Source organism: Heteronotia binoei, chromosome 20 (genome assembly GCF_032191835.1).
Source record: "Heteronotia binoei isolate CCM8104 ecotype False Entrance Well chromosome 20, APGP_CSIRO_Hbin_v1, whole genome shotgun sequence".
Classification (NCBI taxonomy): Eukaryota; Metazoa; Chordata; class Lepidosauria; order Squamata; family Gekkonidae; genus Heteronotia; species Heteronotia binoei.
Window position 1 is genome coordinate 1,999,558 of NC_083242.1, and position 27,061 is coordinate 2,026,618.

The 27,061-nt window shown below is 53.5% G+C and overlaps 2 protein-coding genes across 2 annotated transcripts in view; one reads left to right on the top strand and one right to left on the bottom strand.

Annotated features, from left to right (window-relative positions):
• The window catches only part of TSC2 (TSC complex subunit 2), a 70,238-nt gene extending 58,669 nt beyond the window's left edge, over nt 1-11,569 (bottom strand). Inside the window, exons 1-9 of the mRNA XM_060260963.1 lie at nt 11,526-11,569; nt 6,463-6,626; nt 5,470-5,556; nt 3,804-3,914; nt 2,948-3,092; nt 2,717-2,834; nt 2,357-2,405; nt 1,699-1,824; nt 527-600 (exon numbers count right to left, since the gene is read on the bottom strand). Of these exons, the coding sequence (XP_060116946.1) occupies nt 527-600; nt 1,699-1,824; nt 2,357-2,405; nt 2,717-2,834; nt 2,948-3,092; nt 3,804-3,914; nt 5,470-5,556; nt 6,463-6,600 (848 nt within the window). The 5' untranslated portion in view covers nt 6,601-6,626; nt 11,526-11,569. The remainder of the gene's footprint in view (nt 1-526; nt 601-1,698; nt 1,825-2,356; nt 2,406-2,716; nt 2,835-2,947; nt 3,093-3,803; nt 3,915-5,469; nt 5,557-6,462; nt 6,627-11,525) is intronic.
• A 24-nt stretch (nt 11,570-11,593) lies between these two features.
• Nucleotides 11,594-25,594, top strand: NTHL1 (nth like DNA glycosylase 1). Its single transcript, XM_060260960.1, has 6 exons — nt 11,594-11,717; nt 15,342-15,598; nt 15,724-15,894; nt 20,354-20,513; nt 23,697-23,802; nt 25,138-25,594. The coding sequence occupies exons 1-6, from the start codon at nt 11,612-11,614 to the stop codon at nt 25,259-25,261; spliced, it is 924 nt and encodes a 307-aa protein (XP_060116943.1). The 5' UTR covers nt 11,594-11,611; the 3' UTR covers nt 25,262-25,594.
• Nucleotides 25,595-27,061: the final 1,467 nt, after the last annotated feature.

The window sequence follows — 27,061 nt, forward strand, 5'->3', positions numbered from 1 at the left end:
TGGCAAGTACTTAGACGGGAGACCTCCAAGGAATACCAGCAGTTGGGAGGCAGAGACAGGCTTTAATCAGCCTCCTCTCTGAAAACTGTCCAGGTCCCCAGTAGAGGACAGTCCCCTGTGCAAGCACCAGACGTTTCCAACTCTGGGGTGACGTTGCTTTCACAACGTTTTCACGGCAGACTTTTTTACGGGGTGGTTTGCCATTGCCTTCCCCAGTCATCTACACTTTCCCCCCAGCAAGCTGGAGACTCATTTTACCGACCTCGGAAGGATGGAAGGCTGAGTGAACCTCGAGCCAGCTACCTAAAAAACTCAGCTACTGCCGGGGATCGAACTCAGGTCGTGAGCAGAGCTTAGGACTGCAGTACTGCAGCTTTAACCCTCTGCGCCATGGGGCTCCTTCCTATCAGTCACCAGAGGTCACCATTATTTCCAGGAGCACACATACACACAGAGAACCTGGCTACTCCCTGCAACAACAACCAGCATTGGGAAAGGGAGCCCTCACAAGGCTTACTGGGCATACCTGTCTTCCATGATACGGCACATGTTGTAAATGGCACTGTGGCCCAAATGAGTGCCCAGCAGATTGCGCATGAGCTGGAGGGAGAAACGCCAGAGAAAACAGCATTTGAAAGGAATGGCCTGATGTTTACATGTAGAAAAGACCTGAGACTTATGCATCGAGCCCTCCCCAAATTTTAAAACATGGAAATGAAAGGCAGGGGAGGGGAGGGGAGACCAAGCAAACAGACAGTGTGGTGCCCAAGAGCGTGGTCTGTTGCACATTGAGCATCACTCCAGCTGCAGAAGTCACACTACCAAGTCACAGAAGCTCTGGAGAATCCTAGAGTTGGAAGGGACCTCCAGAGTCATCTAGCCCAACCCCCTGCACAAGAAGGAAACTCACAAACACCTCCCCCTAAATTCACAGGACCTTCATTGCTGTCAGAGGGCCATCTAGCCTCTGTTGAAAAACCTCCAAGGAAGGAGAGCCCACCACCTCCCCAGGAGGAAGCCTGTTCCAGTGAGGAACCGCTCTAAACTCACAAACGCCTCCCCCTAAATTCACAGGATCCTCATTGCTGTCAGATGGCCACCTAGTCTCTGTTTCAAAACTCCAAGGAAGGAGAGCCCACCACCTCCGAGGAAACTTGTTCCACTGAGGAACCGCTCTAAACTCACAAACACCTCCCCCTAAATTCACAGGATCTTCATCGCTGTCAGATGGCCATCTAGCCTCTGTTGAAAAACCTCCAAGGAAGGAGAGCCCACCACCTCCAAGGAGGAAGCCTCTTCCACTGAGGAGCCACTCTAAACTCACAAACCCCTCCCCCTAAATTCACAGGATCTTCATTGCTGTCAGATGGCCCTCTAGCCTCTGTTGAAAAAGCTCCAAGGAAGGAGAGCCCACCACCTCCCGAGGAGGAAGCCTGTTCAACTGAGGAACTGCTCTAGTCATAGAATCCTAGAGTTGGAAGAGACGTCCCGGGTCATCTAGCCCAACCCCCTGCACAAGGCAGGAAACTCACAAACTCCTCCCCACGCCAAAGGAGGCACAGCAGAGGGACTCTCACGGAGGGTCCTACAAAGTGCAATCTCTTCCCAGCAACCTCCTTGGAGTGCGGGAGTCACGCATGGACAACAGAAGCCCCCGGGAGCTGCAAGGCCCGTCTTCCCCCAGCCTCTGGGGCTGACCTTCCAGCAAGGCTCGCAGAGCTCCTTCACGTTGATGGTGCGGCACAGGGTGATGATGAAGACAGGGAGCGTCTCCGAGGGCAGGCAGTTGTAGCACACCACGGCATCCAGGACTTGCAGGGACACCTGGGGAGAGAGACGCGAGAGCAGCCTCCAGCACCCACAAGGACTCACAACGGGACATCAGCAAGGAAAGGAACCGCCGTATAGACGTGCTGATTGCGTCTGGGGGAGGTGGGGGGCAGAGGCAACACTTATAGGGCAGGGAAAAGAGGAGTGGGAGAGAGAAGGGCAGCAAGGAGCTCAGGCTGGTGGATGTGAGGCTTTGCTTCAAGAGGCAGGGGTCTCCAACCTTTATCTCAGCCAATGAGCTCCTATGGAATTCTATAACAGCCTGGTGGGCACAGCCACAAAATGGCTGCTGTAAGAGGCGGAGCCAGCTGCAAAACGGCTGCTGCAGGAGGCGGAGCCAGCCACAAAATGGTTGCTGCGGGAGGGGGGGCCAGCCGCAAAATGACTGCTGCAGGAGGCAGGGCCAGCCACAAAATGGCTGCTGCAGGAGGCGGGGCCAGCCAAAAATGGCTGCTGCAGGAGGCGGGGCCAGCCGCAAAAGGCCTGTTTGTCCTCTCAAACCCACAATGTCCATGCAACCACTGACCTCAATGTCCACCGCAGATGACGTCTGAATGCACAAGAGGCAGATCATGCTGCAGAGAAGGAAAAGGAGTTCAGTTCCCTTTCTTTAAAAGCAAAAAGGAACAAGATCTCCCCTACTAATTTCTAACAAGCCTGCCCGGTCTAAGCACCTCTCCCCCAGCCACGGAAGTCCAACAATCATGGCCTGTTCTTTCACCACTACGGTTCTCCCCTGCTTCCCTGCTGCTATTTCTGCTGAAGCCGCTCCCTGTACTACACACAAAGCATTCAAAACGGTACAGGCAGAAGCGTGTTTCCAGCAGAAAGGCCAGGCCAGCAGTTTAACCAGAGTAGCTTTAGAAGTCCAAAATGCCGGCCTTACTGGACCATGTCAGCGACGTAGTCATCCAGGTAGCAGCTGTTGAACTTGACCAAGTTGACCAGGACGAGCAGGAACTCGGACGTCAAGCCCACTTCCATCCACTGGAGGACAAATTCAGCTGCCGGGGGAGGAAAGGAAGAGTGAGGCACAGCAGCCTGGAGGGAAACTGCAGCCTCCCAGTACAAGAATTCAGCCCTGCCACCAATCAGTTAGTGCGTGGAGGAGGCGTACCCAGTTCCTCTTCCAAGTACGTGATGTATCTTCCGTTATCTGTAAGAGCCTTGAAGACCTCCAGCCGCTCGTGCAGGTCTTCGTTGGAAGGGTAGTCCTTGATGACTTTGAAGAAGTGAGCCCGCAAGATCCCCAGCCTCTCACCCTGCAAGACGAAAGAATGGCTGCTGGCGGGGAGGGCGGAACATACATTTGAATTTGAATAATCCGAAAAGGAAGCCGGAGGGCGCAATTGACTTTTAGAAATGGCACTTCAGGAGCCCAAAAGAGCCAGATATGTTTCTAGGCTTTGCGCTGCTTAGGTGTGTTTTTAAACCAGGGGTCTCCAATTGTTTTGACCCTGTAGGCACCTTGGGATTCTGACACAGGGCGATGGGAGCGACCACAAAATGGATGCCACACAGTTTGGTGTAGTGGTTAAGTGCGCGGACTCTTCTCTGGGAGAACCGGGTTTGATTCCCCACTCCTCCACTTGCAGCTGCTGGAATGGCCTTGGGTCAGCCAGAGCTCTCATGGGAGTTGTCCTCGAAAGGGCAGCTTCTGGGAGAGCCCTCCCAGCCCCGCCCACCTCACAGGGTGTCTGTTGTGGGGGAGGAAGGGAAAGGAGATGGTGAGCCGCTCTGAGACTCAGATTCAGCGCGGAGGGCAGGATATAAATCCAATTTCATCATCACAAAATGGATGCCATAGAAAGAGCGGCCAGCGACAAAATGGCTACTATATAAGCTTACTTAAAAAGCTGCACAGCCGATCAAATCTCCAACGGCAATCAGAAGCTTTGCTGGAGAATAGCCCCGCCTGACTAGAAGCCAAGAAAAGTGTCCGGAGGGGGGAGAGGCCTTGCGCTTAGCCTTACCTGTCCTTGAATAATTGCCTTCAGCAGGTGCAACACAGCGTGGCGGGCCTCGAGGGGTCGGTCCGGCTGCAGCATGTCCTCTATCGCTTTCCAGATGGCTTCCACCGCGTGCTGAAGGAGGTGCCAGAAGCAGAAAGAGTTGTCCCACGTGCATGACTCATTGTCTAAGAGTGCTGATGCACGCCACGCCTCATCTCCCACCATCCGACCAAAAATTCCACCACTCTTGCTTCCACAGTGCCCACCCACTCACTCTGAGGACAACGGGGAAGCTGCAACTCCTATAACAACGAGGATGGGGCTTGGGGAGAGGGTTGCCAATCCCCAGGTGGGGCAGGAGGCTCTCCTCCCGCTTCAGGGCCATCAGAAAGCACTGCAGGGGGAGGGAAATGTCTGCTGGGCACTCCATGATTCCATAGGGAGACCCATTCCCTTAGGGGATAATGGAGAATTGATCCGTGGATATCTTCGGGGGTTGTTTTTTGAGGTAGAGTCACCACATTTGCAGTATAGCATCTAGTGCCTCTCCCAAAATACCCCCAAGTTTCAAAAGGATTGGACCAGGGGGTCCAATTCTAGGAGCCCCCAAAAAGGTGCCCCTATCCTTCATTATTTCCTATGGAAGGAAGGCATTTTAGAAGGCATGCATTCCCCTTAAATGTGAGGGCCAGAACTCCCTTTGGAGTTCAATTAGGCTTGTCACACCCTGGCTCCTGGCTCCATCCCCAAAGTCTCCTGGCTCCACCCCCAAAGTCTCCTGGCTCCACCCCCAACGTCCCCAGATATTTCTTGAATTGGACTTGGCAACCTTACTTGGGGATCCCTGGAATTACAGCTCCTCTCCAGACTAGAGAGCAGTTCTCCCAGCCCCCCCTGCTCAGGAGGGTGGGCTCCACAGGACTGTACCCTGTGGTCCTTTCCCTCCCCAGGCTCCACCCCCCCCCCCCCAAATCTCCGGTATTTCCCAATCCGAGCTGGCAAAGACTGAGAAGCACAAAAGCAGTTGTAGGCTTTATCTGGCTGCCGGTGGAAACAGAGGCCAGGGTGCCTTAAATTCTAAATACAGCCGGCTTTGGGTTTCTGTTGCTCAAATAATAGCAACTTCTGACCCTCCAGCCGCACCCAGTTTGTTTCAGTTCCCTCCTATTGAAGCAACACAAACCACAATTGTTGGCTCAGTTCAACCATCTTCTCCCCCCACCCCTTTTCCCTGCCACTCAGCCAGAAAGGGTCAGAAATAACCAAGAGGGATAGGTATTTCTGCTCTTCTTCCCCTCAGAGAGCCAGTTTGGTGTAGTGGTGAAGTGTGCGGACTCTTATCTGGGAGAACCGGGTTTGATCCCCCACCCCTCCACTTGCACCTGCTGGAATGGCCTTGGGTCAGCCATAGTTCTTGCAGAGTTGTCCTTGAAAGGGCAGCTGCTGTGAGAGCCCTCTCAGCTCCACCCACCTCACAAGGTGTCTGTTGTGGGGTGGGGGGGGGGGAAGGTAGAGGAGATTGTGACCACTCTGAGACTCTGAGATTCAGAGTATAGGGTGGGTATAAATCCAATTGTAAGCCACCTCAAGCAGGAGCCCCAAGAAGCGATACAGAGATATTCTAAATAAATCAGCTAATTGCAGCCCTGCCTTCCAGCCAAGCCTTTGCCCTTTTGCACCAACCTACCTCTTCAAACTTTTTCGTTTTCGCGACCTCACAAATCTGACCGATTGTCCGTATCCGGTTGTTCAAGCCACATTCTATGCTCAGTTCCTAGAAGAAGACGACAGAACAGCATTAGACTTGCCTGATTTCACAGTGCTGCTCCAGGGTGCAGCGATTCTGGGCGATTCCAGGCAAGGCAGAGCCAGACGGAGCCCTGCTGTTGCCACTTCATCAACCTCCCCCGCAACTGTCCCACAACAGGACTTGCAGACACCAGACATCTGCGGCATGTTTTCTCTGCCACCTGCTCCCACAGTATTTTCCCTCTAACCCATGATGTTGTGGGGGTCTGTGTGCCCCAAACAACACAGCAAAAGGATCTTCACTTTGGGACGGAAGGTCAGCTGTGGCTGCCATTTTGTGGCTGGCTTTACTTCCTGTGGCAGCCCCATGGCGCAGGGTGGTAAAGCAGCAGTACAGCAGTATTGTGATCTGAACTCTCTGCTCACGACCTGAGTTCTATCCCAGCGGAAGTTGGTTCAGGTAGCCGGCCCAAGGTTGACTCAGCCTTCCATCATTCTGAGGTCAGTCAAATGAGTCCCCAGCTTGCTGGGGGGGCGGAATGTAGATGACTGTGTTGAACTGGCTATTAGCCACAGTGTGTGTGTGTGTGTATATATATATAATTTTTTGGGGCCATTGTGTGACACAGAGTGTTAGACTAGATGGGCCATTGGCCTGATCCAATATGGCTTCTCTTATGTTCTTATGACTGGGGAAGGCAATGGCAAACCACCCCATGAAAAGTCTGCCGTGAAAATGTTGTGAAAGCAACATCACCCCAGAGTCGGAAACGACTGCTGCTTGCACAGGGGACCTTTTCTTTCCTTACTTCCTGTGGCAGCCATTTTGTGGCTGTGCCCACCATGCTATGTCGGCATCCCAAAGAGGGCCACAGGCCTAGAAAGACTGGGGACCTTCCCACCCCTCTCTAGCCCAGTCCCAACAGTCTACCTTGAGTATCTCCGCAGTGATGATGAATTCTGTCTGCTTCCCTTCCGACGACTTGGAGTTGGGCCGGGATTGCCCAAATCCCAGGAGATTTTTAAATTTCTCCTTTAAACCAGGATCCTTGCCCTGAAGTTTCGCCATCGTTAACTAGGAACGCACCAAGGGACCTGCGCAGAGAGAAGACAGAGAGAAGACAGCAAGTTCGATGCGGCCACCTCAGTTCAGATTCTCAGCGGAAAACCAAGCATACAAAGGAGAGTCAGTTTGGTGTAGTGGTTAAGCGTGCAAACTCTTATGCGGGAGAACCGGGTTTGAATCTCCGCTCCTCCAATTGCAGTCGCTGGAATGGCCTTGGGTCAGCCAGAGCTCTCGTAGGAGTTGTCATGGATAGGGCAGCTTCTGGGAGAGCTCTCTCAGCCCCACCCACTTCACAGGGTGTCTGTTGTGGGGGAAGAAGATAAAGGAGATTGTAAGAATTGTCCTTGAAAGGGCAGCTTCTGGGAGAGCTCTCTCGGCCTCACCCACCTCACAGGGTGTCTGTTGTGGGGGAAGAAGGTAAAGGAGGTTGTAAGCCGCTTTGAAACTCTGATTCAGAGAGAAGGGCGGGGTATAAATCTGCAGACTTCTTCTTCTTCCCCCTCCTCACTGAGGACGCCCTACTCAAGCACCCCCACCAAACTGCTCCAATGACAGCAATGTGCGGGAAAGCCCACACTTGCTGGGAACTCCACACGCCCACTGGAGCACCTGCCCCAACTCCAGCTGCAGACAAAGGGCAGGAATGGTTCATTTGCCGACCGCAGTATGAATTTATAGCACCTTGAGTTTTCTTTGCATTGCAACGGAACAACTGGGCACAGTAAAGGCAGCTCTGAAACAACTAACCTGGCTGGCACAACCACGTCAAGACAAGAAGTCTCTTGGAAAACAGTAAGAGTGACCCAATTTCACACACTTTGTGAAACTTTTTTAAATGTCCTGACCCGGATGGCCCAGGCGAAGCCTGATTGGATCAGATTCCAAGCTAAGAAAGGCCAATGGTGGGAGACCAGCAAGGAAGTCCAGAGTCGCTACGCAGAGACAGGCAAGGGCCAAGGGAAGCTCGGGGAGAAAGCGAGGGTAGAAATCCAACAAATAAATTAATAAATCTGGCAATAAATTAAGACAGGTAAATAGGTAACCTGCAAATAAAGCAGGTTATGAAGGGTTAAGCGGATACAATGCAACAGCAATAGGAAGGAATGTTGCTCCCTCAAACCTATAGTTAAGGAGCTCCCCCTTCTCTCAGGTAGCCAAGTCTCTGGGGGAAAACCCACCTTTGCATGCAAATCCACTCCCATACCATTCAGAGCTCCGAATCCCTTAATTACAGAGATCCCCTCTTCCTCAGGCAGCCTGGTCTTGGGGGAAGCCCCCCCCCCCTTTGAGAGAGCCAGTTTGGTGTAGTGGTCAAGTGCGTGAACTCCTATCTGGGAGAACCAGGTTTGATTCACTCCTCCACTTGCACCTGCTGGAATGGCCTTGGGTCAGGCACAGCTATCGCAGGAGTTGTCCTTGAAAGGGCAGCTGCTGGGAGAGCTCTCTCAGCCCCACCCACCTCACAGGGTGTCTGTTGTGGGGGGAGAAGATAAAGGAGATTGTAAGTCGCTCTGAGTCTCTGATTCAGAGAGAAGGGTGGGGTATAAATCTGCAATTCTTCTTCTTCTTTGCATGAAAGCCCACCCCCACCTCCCCCCACCTTTCAGGGCCCCCAGCCCCTTAGTGAAGAAGCCCCCTCCTTTAGACAACCTGGTCTTTGGGGGAGCCCCCCTCCATTGCATGCAAGCGCACCCAAATCTCCCCCCACCTTTCAGAGCCCCCCTCAATTGGGAAAGCCGGTCTTTGGGGGAGGCCCCCCCCTTTGCATGCAAGACCCCCCCCCCATCTCTCCCATTCCCTTAGTTAAGAAGCCCCTCTCCTTCAGGCAGCCTGGTCTTTGCGGAAGCCCCCTCCCTCTTTTCCATGCATGCCCACCCAAATCTCCCCCCACCTTTCAGGGCCCTCAACCCCTTTGTTAAGGTGCCCCCCCTTCCTGAGACAGCCTGGGGAGCTCCCCACCTTTGCACGCAAGCCCGACCCCCCCATCTCTCCTACCCTTTAGTGAAGAAGCACCCCCTCCCTCAGGCAGCCAGGTCTTTGGGGTAGCCCCCCCCTCTTTGCATGCATGCCTTGCCCACCCAAATCTCTCCCCAACTTTCAGAGACCCCCTCCCTCAGGAAAGCAGGTCTTTGGGGAGCCCCCCCTCTTTGCATGCATGCCTTGCCCACCCAAATCTCTCCCCACCTTTCAGAGACCCCCTCCCTCAGGAAAGCAGGTCTTTGGGGGAGGCACCCCCTCTTTGCATGCATGCCCACCCAAATCTCTCCCCGCCTTTCAGAGCCCCCCTCCCTCAGGCAGCCTGGTCTTTGGGGGAGCCCCCCCTTCTTGCATGCATGCCCACCCAAATCTCTCCCCGCCTTTCAGAGCCCCCCTCCCTCAGGCAGCCTGGTCTTTGGGGGAGCCCCCCCTTCTTGCATGCATGCCCACCCAAATCTCTCCCCGCCTTTCAGAGCCCCCCTCCCTCAGGCAGCCTGGTCTTTGGGGGAGCCCCCCCTCTTTGCATGCATGCCTTGCCCGCCCAAATCTCTCCCCACCTTTCAGAGCCCCCCTCCCTCAGGAAAGCAGGTCTTTGGGGGAGCCCCCCCTCTTTGCATGCATGCCTTGCCCACCCAAATCTCTCCCCAACTTTCAGAGACCCCCTCCCTCAGGAAAGCAGGTCTTTGGGGAGGCACCCCCTCTTTGCATGCATGCCCACCCAAATCTCTCCCTGCATTTCAGAGCCCCCCTCCCTCAGGCAGCCTAGTCTTTGGGCAGCCCCCCCTCTTTGCATGCATGCCTTGCCACCCAAATCTCTCCCACCTTTCAGAGCCCCCCTCCCTCAGGAAAGCAGGTCTTTGGGGAGGCACCCCTCTTTGCATGCATGTCCACCCAAATCTCTCCCCACCTTTCAGAGCCCCCCTCCCTCAGGCAGCCTGGTCTTTGGGGGGCCCCCTCTTTGCATGCATGCCTTGGCCACCCAAATCTCTCCCCACTTTTCAGGGCCCTCAACCCCTTTGTTAAGGTGCCCCCCCTTCCTGAGACAGCCTGGGGAGCTCCCCGCCTTTGCACGCAAGCCCAACCCCCCCCCCATCTCTCCCACCCCCTTAGTGAAGAAGCACCCCCTCCCTCAGACAGCCAGGTCTTTGGGTAGCCCCCCCTCTTTGCATGCATGCCTTGCCCACCCAAATCTCTCCCCAACTTTCAGAGACCCCCTCCCTCAGGAAAGCAGGTCTTTGGGGGAGGCACCCCCTCTTTGCATGCATGCCCACCCAAATCTCTCCCCAGCCTTTCAGAGCCCCCCTCCTCAGGCAGCCTGGTCTTTGGGGGGCCCCCTCTTTGCATGCATGCCCACCCAAATCTCTCCCCACTTTTCAGGGCCCTCAACCCCTTTGTTAAGGTGCCCCCCCTTCCTGAGACAGCCTGGGGGAGCTCCCCACCTTTGCACGCAAGCCCAACCCCCCCCATCTCTCCCACCCCCTTAGTGAAGAAGCACCCCCTCCCTCAGACAGCCAGGTCTTTGGGGTAGCCCCCCCTCTTTGCATGCATGCCTTGCCCACCCAAATCTCTCCCCAACTTTCAGAGACCCCCTCCCTCAGGAAAGCAGGTCTTTGGGGAGGCACCCCCTCTTTGCAGGCAAGCCCACCCCCCATCTCTCCCCCCCCTTTGTGAAGAAGCCCCCCCCTCCCTCAGGCAGCCAGAACTTCGGCGGAGCCCCCCTTCTTTGCATGCATGCCCACCCAAATCTTGCCCCACCTTTCAGAGCCCCCCTCCCTCAGGCAGCCAGGTCTTTGGGGGAGCCCCCCCTCTTTGCATGCATGCCTTGCCCACCCAAATCTCTCCCCACCTTTCAGAGCCCCCCTCCCTCAGAAAAGCAGGTCTTTGGGGGAGCCCCCCCTCTTTGCATGCATGCATACCCACCCAAATCTTTCCCCACCTTTCAGAGCCCCCCTCCCTCAGGCAGCCAGGTCTTTGGGAGCCCCCCCTCTTTGCATGCATGCCTTGCCCACCCAAATCTCTCCCCACCTTTCAGAGCCCCCCTCCCTCAGGAAAGCAGGTCTTTGGGGAGGCACCCCCTCTTTGCAGGCAAGCCCACCCCCCATCTCTCCCCCCCCTTTGTGAAGAAGCCCCCCCCTCCCTCAGGCAGCCAGAACTTCGGCGGAGCCCCCCTTCTTTGCATGCATGCCCACCCAAATCTTGCCCCACCTTTCAGAGCCCCCCTCCCTCAGGCAGCCAGGTCTTTGGGGGAGCCCCCCCTTCTTGCATGCATGCCCACCCAAATCTTTCCCCACCTTTCAGAGCCCCCCTCCCTCAGACAGCCTGGTCTTTGGGGGAGCCCCCCCTTCTTGCATGCATGCCCACCCAAATCTCTCCCCACCTTTCAGAGCCCCCCTCCCTCAGACAGCCTGGTCTTTGGGGGAGCCCCCCCTTCTTGCATGCATGCCCACCCAAATCTTTCCCCACCTTTCAGAGCCCCCCTCCCTCAGGCAGCCTGGTCTTTGGGGGAGCCCCCCCTTCTTGCATGCATGCCCACCCAAATCTTTCCCCACCTTTCAGAGCCCCCCTCCCTCAGACAGCCTGGTCTTTGGGGGAGCCCCCCCTTCTTGCATGCATGCCCACCCAAATCTCTCCCCACCTTTCAGAGCCCCCCTCCCTCAGACAGCCTGGTCTTTGGGGGAGCCCCCCCTTCTTGCATGCATGCCCACCCAAATCTCTCCCCACCTTTCAGAGCCCCCCTCCCTCAGACAGCCTGGTCTTTGGGGGAGCCCCCCCTTCTTGCATGCATGCCCACCCAAATCTTTCCCCACCTTTCAGAGCCCCCCTCCCTCAGGCAGCCAGGTCTTTGGGGAGCACCCCCCCTGCCAGGGGGAAGGAGTGGAGCCCCCTCCCCATTCCCCACCCCCTGAGGTGTCTCCAGCCGCCCCCCGCCTTGGAGGACAGCCCCCCCTCACCTGGCTGGCCCGGCGCCCCTCCTCCCTCGCCTCAGCTGAGCGCCCCGCCCCCCGCCGGAAGCGCCTCTCGAGCCCTTTCCGGGGGAATGCAGGCGGCCGCGCGGGGCATTGTGGGGCTTGTAGTTCCCGGTGGGGGCTGCGGAGCCATGTGTGCCGCGCGGAGGGTCTCGCAGAGGCTGAGCGGAGCCCGAGGTGAGGAGGAGGCGGCGGCGGCGGGGGGTCCCCCGCTTTGGGCCCTGCTCCTCTGCAAAGGGGTCTCTTGCACGGGGCGCTTTCCCAGCAGCAGGGCTGCAGAGAGGGTTGCCAATCCCCAGGCGGGATAAACAAAGCAGGAGTCAAGTGGCGCCTCTAGGACCAGCCCGTTTTTATTGAGAACGTCAGCTTCCGTGTGCTCTTAAGCACGCTTCCTCAGAGCCATACACAGCTGGTAGGCAGTGGCCCAGAATGCAACATGGGACAGATTTAAGAACCAATGACAGGGAAGTGAAAGCATGATGCTCATGCTATTCAGAGCAAAAGTTTGCTCAATTTGTTAACTTGACTATCCTGTCATTGTACCATTTTACATTCTAAACCACCGCCTACTAGATAATTTTAATTCACTGTCATTGGTTCTTAAATCTGTGCCATGTTGCATTCTGGGCCACTGCCTACCAGCTCTGGATGGCTCTGCTCAGCTCTGTATGGCTTTGCTCCCTGTGCTGGAGTCCTCGCCCGATGAAGTGTGCTTAAGAGCACATGAAAGCTTCCATTCCAAATAAAAACTGGTTGGTGCCACTGGACTCCGGCTTTGTTCAACTGCTTCAGACCAACACGGCTGCCCGCTTGGATCTTGCAGGATAAAGACAGCACAACTGAGGTTATAGGGACCAAATAGCCTTTTGGGGTTTTGTGCCCTTTTGAAATCTTACTGGAGACTTTCTGTCCCATTTGTCCCTTGGGAATTCGAGGTGCAGTCCTGGGACGCGCCAGAAAAAAAAAGAACCTTGTGGGTTTTGCAACTTTTTGCAACTTATCGATGCATCAGAAACACTGATATTTTTTCTGAGCTTTTGCCTTTGGTTGAGAGATGTGGCTGGAGCGCCTTGTGCTAGAAGAGGATTCGAAGTAGGACTAAATCAAGTCAACCTCCTGTTCATTGGGACTCCTTTGAGGGGACGGTGAGACTTTGGGGGAATGGTTATTGCTGTTTAGTCTTCCGTTGAACATATTCGTAGGATTTTGTTTCGATACATTCTTCGTTAATCGGTTAAACTTCTGTTGTGCTGTCTTAATCCCCAGGTGGGGGCGGGAGATCCCCCGGTTTGGAGGCCCTCTCCCCATTTCAGGATCATCAGAAACTTTCTGCCAGAGATCCAAGTAGTCAGCCGTGTTGGTCTGAAGTAGTAGAACAAATCAGAAGTCGATTGCACCTTTAAGACCAACTTAGTTTTATTCAGAACGTAAGCTTTCGTGTGCACCCACACTTCTTCAGACGAGGAATGAGGTACAGTAAGTAGAGCCACACATAGCTGGTGGGGTTTGGAATGCCAGGTGGTACAAAGTTAAATGCCAAGAGCAGAATAGTAAAATTAACAAATTCAGAAAACCTTTGATCTGGGTTGCCTTAGCGTGGGAAACCATAAAAGAGTAACATGTCAGAATGTGGGAATGCCTGTTAATTATTCTATTGCTAATAAACCTGGGTCAAAAAGAAGGCATTTCTTTCCTATAAGTTTTTCCTGTCCAACTAATCTACGTACCTTTCAACATGTAACATAAATATATACGTCATTCTAGTTTGCCATTAGGAAAAAATACATTAAAATATAGTGGAAGATGGGTTTAATATATGTAATGAGATAAACAGCCAATATCCTTAGTCTGAGTATGTCAATACAAAAGCATTATTCTGATACACTATCCTAAAAGAGAAATACATTGGAATACTGTGGATATATCACCCTACTTGGTGAAGGTGGGTTTAGCATCTGTAATGAGATAAAAGGCCAATATCCCTGTTCAGTCCTGGGGAGGTGTTTGTTCCAAGTTCCATAATAGTTTGTAATTCAGCAATTCCCCTCTCCATTCCGTTCTTGAAGTTCTGAGAATGGGTTTAGCATCTGTAATGAGATAAAAAAAAGCCAATATCCCTGTTCAGTCCTGGGGAGGTGTTTGTTCCAAGTTTCATAATAATTTGTAATTCAGCAATTTCTCTCTCCATCCTGTTCTGCCAGAGACTCGCTGAGCTGAAGGTTCCATCGCAGTAGCCCCGCCCCTGGACTCTGGGTGGTGGCCAATGGGGGACCAATGGCTTAGCTATTGTACCAATAGTTGGGTGTAATTGGGAACTGGGTGTGGCTTTGCCTGCTACTTAAGCAGGGCCAGTTGCCCTCAGTCTTCAAGCTGGTTGCTGATTTCACTCAGTAAAGCAGAGCTGTTCACTGCAATGTGTCTTGAACCCAGTACTTAATAGGCAGGCAGCTTGATACCTGCATTTTCTATGCACGCCAGAAGTGCCCCTGTGTCTTGGCACGGACTGGCCTCCCAGGAGCTCTGGGCTGGGGGGGTTCCTAGAGATTTGGGGATGGGACACATGTGAAGCTGCCCTATGCCAAATCAGACCCTGGGTCACTTGAGGCCCTTGCTGTCTACTCTGCCTGGCAACCCAACCTACTCCCTTTCCATGGAGATGCTCAGCTTCAGGGGATTGAACCTGGGACTTTCTGCATGCCCAGCAGAGGCCTGGCCCCTCCCCCAGGCATGGGCGGGGTTTGGGGAGGGGCTTCAGTGGGGTATAAATGCCGTAAAGCAGGGGTGGCCAAACTTGCTTAACTAAGAGCCGCATAGAATAAACGTCAGATGTTTGAGAGCCGCTCCTCCACTTGCCGAAACCACAACAAAGATAAACCTCTCCGTGTTAAAACACAATTCTGACTGTGTGAGGAGTATCAAAATGCAAAAAGAATATCTTCGATACAAAACATATCAGCCATTTTGTTGTTGTTGTTCAGTCGCACAGTCGAGTCCGACTCTTTGCGACCCTCTGGACCGAGTCACGCCAGGCCCTCCTGTCTTCCACCATCCTCCGAAGTGTGCTCAAATTCGTGTTTGTTGCGTCAGTAACGGTGCCCAGCCATCTCCACTTTTGCCGTCCCCTTCTTTTTTTGCCTTCTGTCTTTCCCAGCATCAGAATCTTCTCCAGGGAGTGCTCCTCTCTCATTTGGGGGCCAAAGTATTGGAGCTTCAGCGTCTGACCTTCCAGGGAACAGTTGGTTGATTTCCCTTAGGACTGACTGATTGGATCTTCTTGCAGTCCAAGGGACTCTCAAGAGTCTTCTCCAGCACTACAGTCATACAGAAAGTCATATTAGTCATACAGAAAGTTAAAACCTCACTAATTCCACAATGCTACTACTGTCCTAATATGGCACAAAGCCGCTACATTATATTCCAGCGCTATATTTTGAGAAAAGGTTTTAACTTTCTGCATGACTGTTATGTTTTGTATTGATTATACCCTTTTTGTATTTTGATACCATATACTCATCACACAGAACTGTGTTTTAACACGGAGAGTGTTATCTTTGTTGTGGTTTAGCAGCCCCTCCAGCAATACCGTGCTCTTCCGCTTGCAGCTGTTGGAATGGCCTTGGGCCAGCCATAGCCCTCGTAAGAGTTGTCCTTGAAAGGGCAGCTTCTAGGAGAGCTCTCTCAGCCGCACCCACCTCACAGGGTGTCTGTTGTGGGGGGGAGAAGATATAGGAGATTGTGAGCCGCTCTGAGATTTGGAGTGGAGGGCGGGATATAAATCCAGTATCGTTATCATCTTTCCAGCCACAAATGAAACCTTCAGTACAGCAACCGTCTCTCCAAAGAGCCTCCAGAGGCGAAGGAAACTCCATGTGGCATACGAAGCACCAGCCAGCAGCGATGGAGAGAAATCAACCGAAACGGAGGCCAAGAAGCAGAAATGGGAGCCGAAGAACTGGCAGCGGCAGCTGGACAACATCCGGGAGATGAGGAAGGCGAGAGATGCCCCCGTGGACCAGATGGGGGCGGAGAAATGCTTCGACAGCGAGGCCCCTCCCAAGGTGAGGCAAGCGCCCCCAGGGGCCGGTCTGTGATGCCAGGCAGGGTGCCTTAGACGGTCTCCCTGTCCTGGCGCAGGACCGTCCCTAGGGCTCACCTGCCAGGTGTCCCTGGCTCTGCCCTGCAGGTGAAGCGGTACCAGGTGCTCCTCTCGCTGATGCTGTCCAGCCAGACGAAAGACCAGGTGACCTCGGTGGCCATGATGCGACTGAGGGAACACGGCCTGACCGTGGACAACATTCTGGACATGGACGATGCAACTCTAGGCCAGCTCATTTACCCCGTGGGGTTCTGGAAGGTACGTGGGCGATTGACCCTCCCCTGCCCTCCCCTCTGCCCCTTCAGGCCCGGGGGCTGCAGCAGAGAGAGCAAGTTTGGAGAGCCAGTTTGGTGTAGTGGTCAAGTGTGCGGACTCTTATTTGGGAGAACCGGGTTTGATTCCCCACTCCTTCACTTGCAGCTGCTGGAATGGCCTTGGGTCAGCTAGAGCTCTCTTATCTGGGAGAACCAGGTTTGATTCCCCACTCCTCCACTTGCACCTGCTGGAATGGCCTTGGGTCAGCCAGAGCTCTCTTATCTGGGAGAACCGGGTTTGATTCCCCACTCCTCCACTTGCACCTGCTGGAATGGCCTTGGGTCAGCCAGAGCTCTCTTATCTGGGAGAACCGGGTTTGATTCCCCACTCCTCCACTTGCACCTGCTGGAATGGCCTTGGGTCAGCCATAGCTCTGGCAGAGGTTGTCCTTGAAAGGGCAGCTTCTGTCAGAGCTCTCTCAGCCCCACCCACCTCACAGGGTGTCTGTTGTGGGGGGAGAAGATAAAGGAGATTGTGAGCCGCTCTGAGACTCTTTGGAGTGGAGGGCGGGATATAAATCCAATATCTTCTTCTTCTTTCCCCCCCCCCCCACCGCCCCTGGCTGCTTCTCCCATGACTGCTTGATGGTGCGTAGGCGGGGGAGAAGTCTCCCCAAAAACTCCCCCTCGAAGAAACATTTCAAGCTGCCTCACCCCATTGGTCTGTTGAGTTCATTATTGTCCCCTCGGATTGGCCACAGCTCTCCAAGATTCCCTGCGGCTCAGCAAAGTGGTTCTCGGTGCCAGAGATCCTTTAGCACAAAGGTCTTCAGCAGGGTGCCCACAGGCTCCGTGGGGCCTGCCCGTCCCGTTCCTGGCACCCAGAAAGTGGGTGGGACCAGGGCTTTTTTTTGTAGCAAGAACTCCTTTGCATGTTACCCCACACACCCCTGATGCAGCCAGTTCTCCACGAGCTTACAGGGCTCTTCGTACAGGGCCTACTGTAAGCTCCGGGAGGATTGGCTACATCAGGGGTGTGGTGGCCTAATATGCAAAGGAGTCCCTGCTACAAAAAAAAAGCCCTGGGTGAAGCTTTTGCCCAGCACAGCTTCTAACTGGCCATCAGAGATTTGATTGGCTGTACAGATTAAAGCAATACTGTTTCGGCCACCGCAGGGTTGGTTTTATTCTCTCTCTTTCCCCCCAGTGTGTTTTTTTTTTAAACTGGCCCCTTGTCCCTTCCACTTGGAGCTCCTCTGGGTGTGTGTTTGGCTCCACCTCCTGCAGCAGCCATTTTGCGGTTGTGCCCCCCACCCTGTGTCAGAATTCCAAAAGTGCTGGAAAAACTTTGGGGTCCGTTGCTTTAGGTGGTGTCAGAAACTGAACCCTCCAGAGGAGGACTTCGGGCACTGAACCTCCGCCCCTCCTAGGACCCCCGCAAAACTTTCGTTGCCTGGGGGGGGTATGGACACCCTTACTGGCATGGTCTGACTTCAGTTCTGGAGGGCTCACTTCAAGAAGGCTGTGGACAGAACGGAATGGGTGCAGAGGAGTGACCAGGATTAGGGCTTTTTTGGTAGCAGGCACTCCTTTGCATATTTGGCCACACCCCCTTGATGTAGCCAATCCTCCTGGAGCTTACAGTAGGCCCTGTGAGAAGAGCCCTGTAAGGAATTCTAGCAGGACCTCCTTTGCCTATTAGGCCACACCCCCTCATGCAGCCAATCCTCCTGGAGCTTCCAGCAGGCCCTGCACTGAGAGCCCTGTAAGGAATTCTAGCAGGACCTCCTTTGCCTATTAGGCCACACCCCCTTGATGTAGCCAATCCTCCTGGAGCTTCCAGTAGGCCCTGTACGAAGAGCCCTGTAAGGAATTCTAGCAGGACCTCCTTTGCCTATTAGGCCACACACCCCTCATGCAGCCAATCCTCCTGGAGCTTCCAGCAGGCCCTGTGAGAAGAGCCCTGTAAGGAATTCTAGCAGGGCCTCCTCTGCCTATTAGGCCACACCCCCTCATGCAGCCAATCCTCCTGGAGCTTCCAGCAGGCCCTGTACGAAGAGCCCTGTAAGGAATTCTAGCAGGACCTCCTTTGCATATTAGGCCACACACCCCTGATGCAGCCAATCCTCCTGGAGCTTCCAGCAGGCCCTGTACTGAGAGCCCTGTAAGGAATTCTAGCAGGACCTCCTTTGCCTATTAGGCCACACCCCCCTTATGCAGCCAATCCTCCTGGAGCTTCCAGCAGGCCCTGTACGAAGAGCCCTGTAAGGAATTCTAGCAGGACCTCCTTTGCCTATTAGGCCACACCCCCTTGATGTAGCCAATCCTCCTGGAGCTTACAGTAGGCCCTGTACAAAGAGCCCTGTAAGCTCTTGGAGGACTGGCTACATCAGGGGGGGCATGGCCTAATATGCATATGAGTCCCCACCTTTCCTCCTGGGGCCTGGAGACTAAGTAGCCCCAGGAGGAAAGGTGGAGGGACTTGGGAAGTTTCAGTCTGGAGAATTGGAGGTTGACGAGGTACAGGATTGCCCTCTTTAAGCATTTGAAAGGCTCTCACTCAGAGGAGAGCAGCGAACTGTTCCCATAGGCAGCAGAGGAGAGGACTCTCTCAAATGGGTTGAAATGAAGGGCAGGGAGGTATTGGCTGGATTGGGACAAACTTTTTAACAGGAAGAGTTGTTCAGCAGTGGAATCAGCTATCGAGGGAGGCGGTGAACTCCCCTCACTGGCGGTCTTGAAGCAGCAGCTGGACAAAAACCTGTCAGGGATGCACACAGATAAGAACATAAGAGAAGCCATGTTGGATCAGGCCAAAGGCCCATCCAGTCCAACACTCTGTGTCACACAGTAGTCAAAAAAAAAAACCCAGGTGCCATCAGGAGGTCCATCAGTGGGGCCAAGACCACTAGAAGCCCTCCCACTATTGCCCCCCCAAGCACCAAGAAGACAGAGCATCACTGCCCCAGACATAAGGACATAAGAGAAGCCATGTTGGGTCAGGCCAATGGCCCATCTAGTCCAACACTGTGTCACATAAGAGAAGCCATGTTGGATCAGGCCAATGGCCCATCTAGTCCAACACTGTGTCACATAAGAGAAGCCATGTTGGGTCAGGCCAATGGCCCATCTAGTCCAACACTGTGTCACATAAGAGAAGCCATGTTGGATCAGGCCAATGGCCCATCCAGTCCAACACTCTGTGTCACACAGTAGCCAAAAAAAAAACCCAGGTGCCATCAGGAGGTCCATCAGTGGGGCCAAGACCACTAGAAGCCCTCCCACTATTGCCCTCCCCAAGCACCAAAAAGACAGAGCATCACTGCCCCAGACATAAGGACATAAGAGAAGCCATGTTGGATCAGGCCAAAGGCCCATCCAGTCCAACACTCTGTGTCACACAGTAGTCAAAAAAAAAAAACCAGGTGCCATCAGGAGGTCCATCAGTGGGGCCAAGACCACTAGAAGCCCTCCCACTATTGCCCCCCCAAGCACCAAGAAGACAGAGCATCACTGCCCCAGACATAAGGACATAAGAGAAGCCATGTTGGGTCAGGCCAATGGCCCATCTAGTCCAACACTGTGTCACATAAGAGAAGCCATGTTGGATCAGGCCAATGGCCCATCCAGTCCAACACTCTGTGTCACACAGTAGCCAAAAAAAAACCCCAGGTGCCATCAGGAGGTCCATCAGTGGGGCCAAGACCACTAGAAGCCCTCCCACTATTGCCCTCCCCAAGCACCAAGAAGACAGAGCATCACTGCCCCAGACATAAGGACATAAGAGAAGCCATGTTGGGTCAGGCCAATGGCCCATCCAGTCCAACACTCTGTGTCACACAGTGGCCAAAAAACCCCAGGTGCCATCAGGAGGTCCAGCAGTGGGGCCAGGACACTAGAAGCCCTCCCACTGTGCCCCCCAAGCACCAAGAATACAGAGCATCACTGCCCCAGACAGAAAGTTCCAACGATAAGCTGTGGCTAATAGCCACTGATGGACCTCTGCTCCTTATGTTGATCCAATCCCCTCTGGAAGGTTTCTATGCTTGTAGCCGCCAACCACCTCTTGTGGCCTTGAATTCCACGTTAATACCCTTTGGGTGAAGAGGTACTTCCTTTTATCCGTTCTAACCTGACTGCTCAGCAATTTCATTGAATGTCCACGAGTTCTCGTATTGTGAGAAAGGGAGAAAAGGACTTCATTCGCTACCTTCTCTATCCCATGCATAATCTTGTAAACCTCTATCATGTCACTCCACAATCGATGTTTCTCCAGTAAAGGAGATTGTAAGCAGCTCTGAGACTCTGATTCACAGAGAAGGGCGGGGTATAAATCTACAGTCATCATCTTCTTCTTTGCACTGGACTAGATGACCTCTCTGTCTGATCCAGCCTTGTCCCTCCTCCATGCCCATGTGCCCAGGCTGGCTCGCCAGTTAGATCCCCTTTTTCTCTGACTACAGAGCAAAGTGCACTACATCAAGGAAACCTCGGCCATCCTGAAGCGGGATTACGGGGGTGACATCCCGAAGACTGTGGCAGAGTTGGTGAAGCTGCCAGGGGTTGGACCCAAAATGGCACATTTAGCGATGGCAATTGCCTGGCAGAACATCTCTGGAATTGGTACGGTCTCTTGCCATTGTGGGACTTTAGCAGCCAGTGAAAAACCAATATTTTTTTTGGCGGGGGTGGTGGTGGTGGTGGGATTTTCCCTCCCTAGCCCAAATCATCTGTGTGGCTTTTGACAACATTTTGGAGGGCTGCTGCGGCATCTCCCCAAATACTCCGCCTCCCTCTCGTTCTCCCATCTCCTTAAATTGTGGGAAGCCAAAATTTAGTACTGAGTCTGCTTCAGACGCGGGCAAGCTAAAGTGCGCCGTTAGACATGTACAAAGTGTTTTCCCTTTACTGCTTGAATGGAGTGCGCTAGCCCAGAGTTGCTTCAGACGACAAACATGTGTGATGCCGCTCTCAATTTGCGGTGTTTTTATGTTAAAAATTCCTTACAGCTAGAAAGACAAGAAAGCAAGCAAGTAGAAAAGGAGACCCCTTTTCTGGCCAGGTTCCACCCAGAGGCTGAGAGCCAGATTGGTGTAGTGGTTAAAGCATGAAGCTACCTTCTGCTGGTCAGAACATCGGTCCATCTAGGTCAGTCTTGTCAAATTGAAGACAAATCAAAAGTGTTTCCGGCTCGATGTTAGGAAGAACTTCCTGACTGTTAAAGCGGTTCCTCAGTCAAACAGGCTTCCTCAGGAGGTGGTGGGCTCTCCTTCCTTGGAGGTTTTTAAACAGAGGTTAGATGGCCATCTGACAGCAATGAAGATCCTGTGAATTTAGGGGGGGGGGGGGTCAGTATTTGTGAGTTTCCAGCATTGTGCAGGGGGTTGGACTAGATGACCCTGGAGGTGCCTTCCAGGATCATATGATTCTATGATTCTACTCAAGTTGATAGGAATTCTCTGGAGTCTCAGGCAGACTTTCCCATCACCTCCTGACTGGTTCTTTTAACTGGAAATGCTGGGGATTGAACCTGGGACCTTCTGCATGCCAAGCAGAGGATCTGCCAGTGAGCCAGGGTCTCAGGTCAAGGTCTTTCCCCATCACCTTCTGCCTGGTCCTTTTAACTGGAGATGCCGGGGATTGAACCTGGGACCTTCTATATGCCAAGCAGAGGATCTGCCAGTGAGCCAGGGTCTCAGGTCAAGGTCTTTCCCCATCGCCTCCTGCCTCGTCCTTTGAACTGGAGATGCCGGGGATTGAACCTGGGACCTTCTGCATGCCAAGCAGAGGCTCTGCCAGTGAGCCAGGGTCTCAGGTTAAGGTCTTTCCCCATCACCTCCTGCCTGGTCCTTTTAACTGGAGATGCTGGGGATTGAACCTGGGACCTTCTGCATGCCAAGCAGAGGCTCTGCCAGTGAGCCAGGGTCTCAGGTTAAGGTCTTTCCCCATCACCTCCTGCCTGGTCCTTTTAACTGGAGATGCCGGGGATTGAACCTGGGACCTTCTGCATGCCAAGCAGAGGCTCTGCCAGTGAGCCAGGGTCTCAGGTTAAGGTCTTTCCCCATCACCTCCTGCCTGGTCCTTTTAACTGGAGATGCCGGGGATTGAACCTGGGACCTTCTGCATGCCAAGCAGAGGCTCTGCCAGTGAGCTACAGCCCCTCCATCCCCTCTTCATCTCTTGCCTTGAAAACCTCATGAGGAGTTGTAAGTCAGCTTCAATTTGATGGTGCTTTCTTTCTACCACTCCGCTAGGAAGTTAGGGCTTGCAGCTAGATCCTGGCATGACCAGAAGGTGGCGCTGTGATGCCTGCTACCTTGCCCCGGCTAAAGAACAGTTGTCAAATTCTGGTTTGTGTTAAAATATATGCCCGTTGCAGAAAAAATATAGATCACGGGACACTGGGCAGCGCTGATTCATGAACGGCGTCCTTGTGACAGCCTCAGGGGACGGTTGGTGTTAGGGGAAGGAGGCAGCCAAGGTCACTCAGGGGCCCTATGTGCCGGATCCCACCAGCAGCATTTAAGGTTGCTTCCTGGTTAATGTTTCACGTGCCTTTGACCATCCAGGAATCTGTGTGGGCACAAGCAGGAAGGTTTCCCGCAAGCGTTGCTTTCTGGGTGACCATGGGTCCCCCCCTCGCGGGGTGGCAGGAAACAGAAATGCTCAGGTAGATGGGAGACGCGTCGTGACATGAAGTAACGTGAGGTCTCGTGCTCTGGAGGGCGGGGACAAGGACCCTCTCCTCTGACGACCCATCCTTCCATTTTTCTGGGAGCATTAGATGAAAGTTTTAGCCAAGGGGTGTCAAACTCATTTGTTATGAGGGCCATATCTGATATAAATACCTTGCCAGAAATGCAGGAAACAGAAATGCTCAGGTAGATGGGAGAAGCGTCGTGACATGAAGTAACGTGAGGTCTCGTGCTCTGGAGGGCGGGGACAAGGACTCTCTCCTCTGACGACCTATCCTTCCATTTTTCTGGGAGCATTAGATGAAAGTTTTAACCAAGGGGTGTCAAACTCATTTGTTATGAGGGCCGTATCTGATATAAATGAGACCTTGCCGGGTTGGGCCATGTCAGGCCTTGTGTGTACCTATTTAAGATTAGGTAGCAGAGATAGAAACTTTTTAAAGGACACAGACAAACATGACAAAAAAATACCCCCACCTTAAAATAAAACATGCTTAAAACATTAGCACTTGTTGGTTTTAAAAGTGCTTTCTTTGTATTTCTCCCACGGGATCCAGGGAACTGGGCAAAAGCTCTGGCTCTTTTCTCCCTCCCCAGGGGACCAGGAGGGGAAGGAGCCTCAGCCAATGGAGAAAATAGAGGTTTTGCTCTGCAGCTCCTGTGCGATTGAGCAAGCCTTGCAAAGCAAGCTGAGATGAAGAAGGAAGCAAGAGAGAGGGAGAAGGAAGCGGACAAGAGACAGTTGCTCGGAGGCCTGATAGGAGCCCTCCAAGGGCCTGATTCGGCCCCCAGGCCGCATGTTTAATACCCCTATTTTAGCCAGTGTCAAGTGGAGGAAGGATAATTTTGGAAATTGGATCTTGATAGAGTCAGAAAGAGCCAACGGCGAGAACATTCATGTGTAGGCATACGCTTGTGTGCGCCCACAGAACTAGTGCAAAAAACCTGACAGTTCCAAGTGGCCAGCGGAGAACAGAGACGCAGCCAGAGGTGGGACCGCTTAGTCCATGCCAATCTGATAATGTTGGGGAGAGAATGTCTCCCCCCAAGCCCCAAACCAGTTGGCTTCCCCTCTTCTGCCGTGCCTGATCCTGCCTTCTTCCTCTTTCAGGCGTGGACACGCACGTGCACCGCATTTCCAACAGGCTGAAGTGGGTGAAGAAGGAGACGAAGCTCCCGGAGGAGACCAGGCTGCAACTGGAAAACTGGCTGCCCAGGTGAATGCCAAGGGGATTTTCGTTTTTAGCTGACGAATGGGTGGTCTGCAAAATAAATCCTGTGAGAAAGCTGATGTAATTGCTCTTTTGAGGGTGCCTAAAACACTCTTAATTCACTCTAGGGCACGGGTAGCCAAACTTGCTCAATGTAAGAGCCGCATAGAACAAACACCAGAAGTTCAACAGCTGCAAGACATGAGTGTCAGATGTTTGAGAGCCAGGAGGAAGGAAGGAAGGAAGGAAGGAAGGAAGGAAGGAAGGAAGGAAGGAAGGAAGGAAGGAAGGAAGGAAGGAAGGAAGGAAAAAACAGGGAGGTAGAGGTAGAAAGAAAGCAACTTCAAATGCATTCTCCAAGCTGCTGGCTGGCTTGGCTTAGTGAAGTGCTTTAAAGAGAGCGATGCCTTTTCCAAGCCGGCCGATGGGCCAGTGGGGGTACAAGAGCCACACAATATGTGTGAAAGAGCCACACGTTTGGTCACCCCTGATATAGGGCTATTTTAGAAGTTTTTTTTCCCTGTTCCCTCTTGCAGAAAGGCAGTAGAGCCAAAATAGCTCCCAAAAGGAAGGGTTCCCCCTTTGGGACTGGAGCTAAGCTTCGGCTGGGGTAGATGGCTGGGCAAGGCTTTGGTTTTGTCGTTGTGGGATCTCAGTAATCTTCTGAGGAAGCGCTGGGCTTAAAGCCACGGGCCCCAAATGCTCAGCAGCCAGGCGCTCTTTTAAACAGATCCTCCTTTTCCAGACTAAGGTAGCAAACTCCAGGCTAGGAAATTCCTAGAGATTTGAACGTGGCGACTGGGGAGGGCAGGAGGGGACCCCAACTGCATACAGAGCCCCCCCTCCAAAGCAGCCATTTTCTCCAGGGCAACTGATGCCTGGAGTCTGGAGATCAGCTGGGATTCCATGTGAACTCCAGGCCCCACCTGGAGGCTTGGCAACCCCCTTCCGGACCCTGCTTGCAAAATCACACCTCCCTGCTTCCCCATCATCAAATGCAGGAATCTCGCATCAGTTAACACTGAACATTTTTCATTTCTTTAGCATCTTAAGGTACACAACGTTATAAACCAACAGGCCGCCCTTCGTGGCCATTTCATACCTGGAGCAAAAGCAGCGTCCTCAGTTACCCCCTCCTCCTGTCCCACCTCTTCCCTCCTGGCCTACCTGCATGGAGAACCACGACCCACTTCTGGGTTCTGACAGTTTGACGCCCGCGGCCTCCGAGCCAAATTAAGAGTCACCCAGCAGAGCCTGTCCCGGTTTTGTTTTCTTCGATGAATTCTAACCTGCAAGTCTGGGCCTGCGAGTTCTCGTTCCTTCTCTCTCTCTTTCCCCCAGGGAGCTCTGGAGCGAGATCAACTGGATCCTGGTTGGGTTTGGCCAACAGATCTGCTTGCCCGTGAGCCCGCGATGCGGCGGATGCCTCAACCGAGACATCTGCCCGGCTTCCAGGAAGTGCTGAGAAGCCAAACGCTTCCCTTGCCTGTTCCTGTCTGCCCTGTCAAACGTCTGTTGCTTGGGGGAGGAAGACCCCCGTGAAGGTGAGCCCCCTCCTCCTCGTGGACAATGGCCTGGCCAGAGGGGTCAAATCAAATCCCAAAATCTGTAGTTTCCCGCGTTCCCCTCCTATGCGCTGGTGGGAGGGGACCAATGGCAGCCATCCTCCCAGAAGAGGACCATAGAGATGATTCAGGGGTGGTGTCCCAGACTGTACTTGGAGGACTACTCTTTTAGCAAGGAGATATATAATACAGAAAGTGGTTTAATGAATAAAAGGCATTATTTTTCAAGCTCAGATATCCCTCCCTTGGATTCCTTCAGCATGTACAGCCTCACCTCTCCTTCCCAGCGTCTGTGTTCTGAGCTGGGCATTACATGGGATGAGGCCAGGCGAAAACAAGGCGCTTGGTTGTGGGGTGGAAACGGGAGCCGACATATAAATAGAAGGACTAGCAACTTCATTTTGCACGTCTTAAAGGGTAGGAGCTACTGGGTGGAAGCCAGAGCTTGCTGAACCAATGAGCCCAAACTGGTATTTGTCTAACAGCCATTCTTTTGTTTGGGGTCGTGGCAGAGCCTCTGCTTGGCATGCAGAAGGTCCCAGGTTCAATCCCCGGCATCTCCAGTTAAAAGGACCAAGCAGGAGGTGGTGGGAAAGACCTTGACCTGAGCCCCTGGCAGAGCCTCTGCTTGGCATGCAGAAGGTCCCAGGTTCCATCCCCAACATCTCCAGTTAAAAGGACCAGGCAGGAGGTGACAGGAAAGACCTTGGCCTGAGACCCTGGAGAGCCATGGAGAGGGGCCATAGCTCAGTGGCAGAGCCTCTGCTTGGCATGCAGAAGGTCCCAGGTTCAATCCCTGGCATCTCCAGTTAAAAGGACCAAGCAGGAGGTGATGGGAAAGACCTTGACCTGAGACCCTGGCAGAGCCTCTGCTTGGCATGCAGAAGGTCCCAGGTTCCATCCCCAACATCTCCAGTTAAAAGGACCAGGCAGGAGGTGATGGGAAAGACCTTGACCTGAGACCCTGGCTCTGTGGCAGAGCCTCTGCTTTGCATGCAGAAGGTCCCAGGTTCAATCCTGGCATCTCCAGTTAAAAGGACCAGGCAAGACCAGCATCTCCAGGTGATGGTCAAGACCTTGACCTGAGACCCTGGCAGAGCCTCTGCTTGGCATGCAGAAGGTCCCAGGTTCCATCCCCAGCATCTCCAGTTAAAAGGACCAGGCAGGAGGTGATGGCAAAGACCTTGACCTGAGACCCTGGCTCAGTGGCAGAGCCTCTGCTTGCCATGCAGAAGGTCCCAGGTTCAATCCCCGGCATCTCCAGTTGAAAGGACCAGGCAGGAGGGGATGGGAAAGACCCTTCCCGGCCTGAGACCCTGGAGAGCTGCTGCCAGTCTGAGTAGGCGATACTATTCTTAACGGACCAAGGATCCAGTTCAGTCTAAGGAAGCTCCGTATGTGTTCCCGTGTTCGTGCCTGCCTGCTCTGCACAGTGAGGAGGGAGCCTATCCCACTTTTGCAGGGGCCAGGCCTTCCCAGGAAGTGTATGGAATTCCCAGTAGTCTGTTCACCTCCTGGAATGAACCTTGCTAGTCGGCACCGCCCAGGCTAAACACGCCGTGAAGTCTCTGCCCCGAGCCCCAGCTGTCTCATCTTGAACACAGCCCTAGGAATCAAAACAACGTGGGCAAATTTCAGCTTCTTTGCTTGCTCAGGAAGACGTTAGCCCTCAGAGGATACGCTTCTTGTCCCAAGAAGTG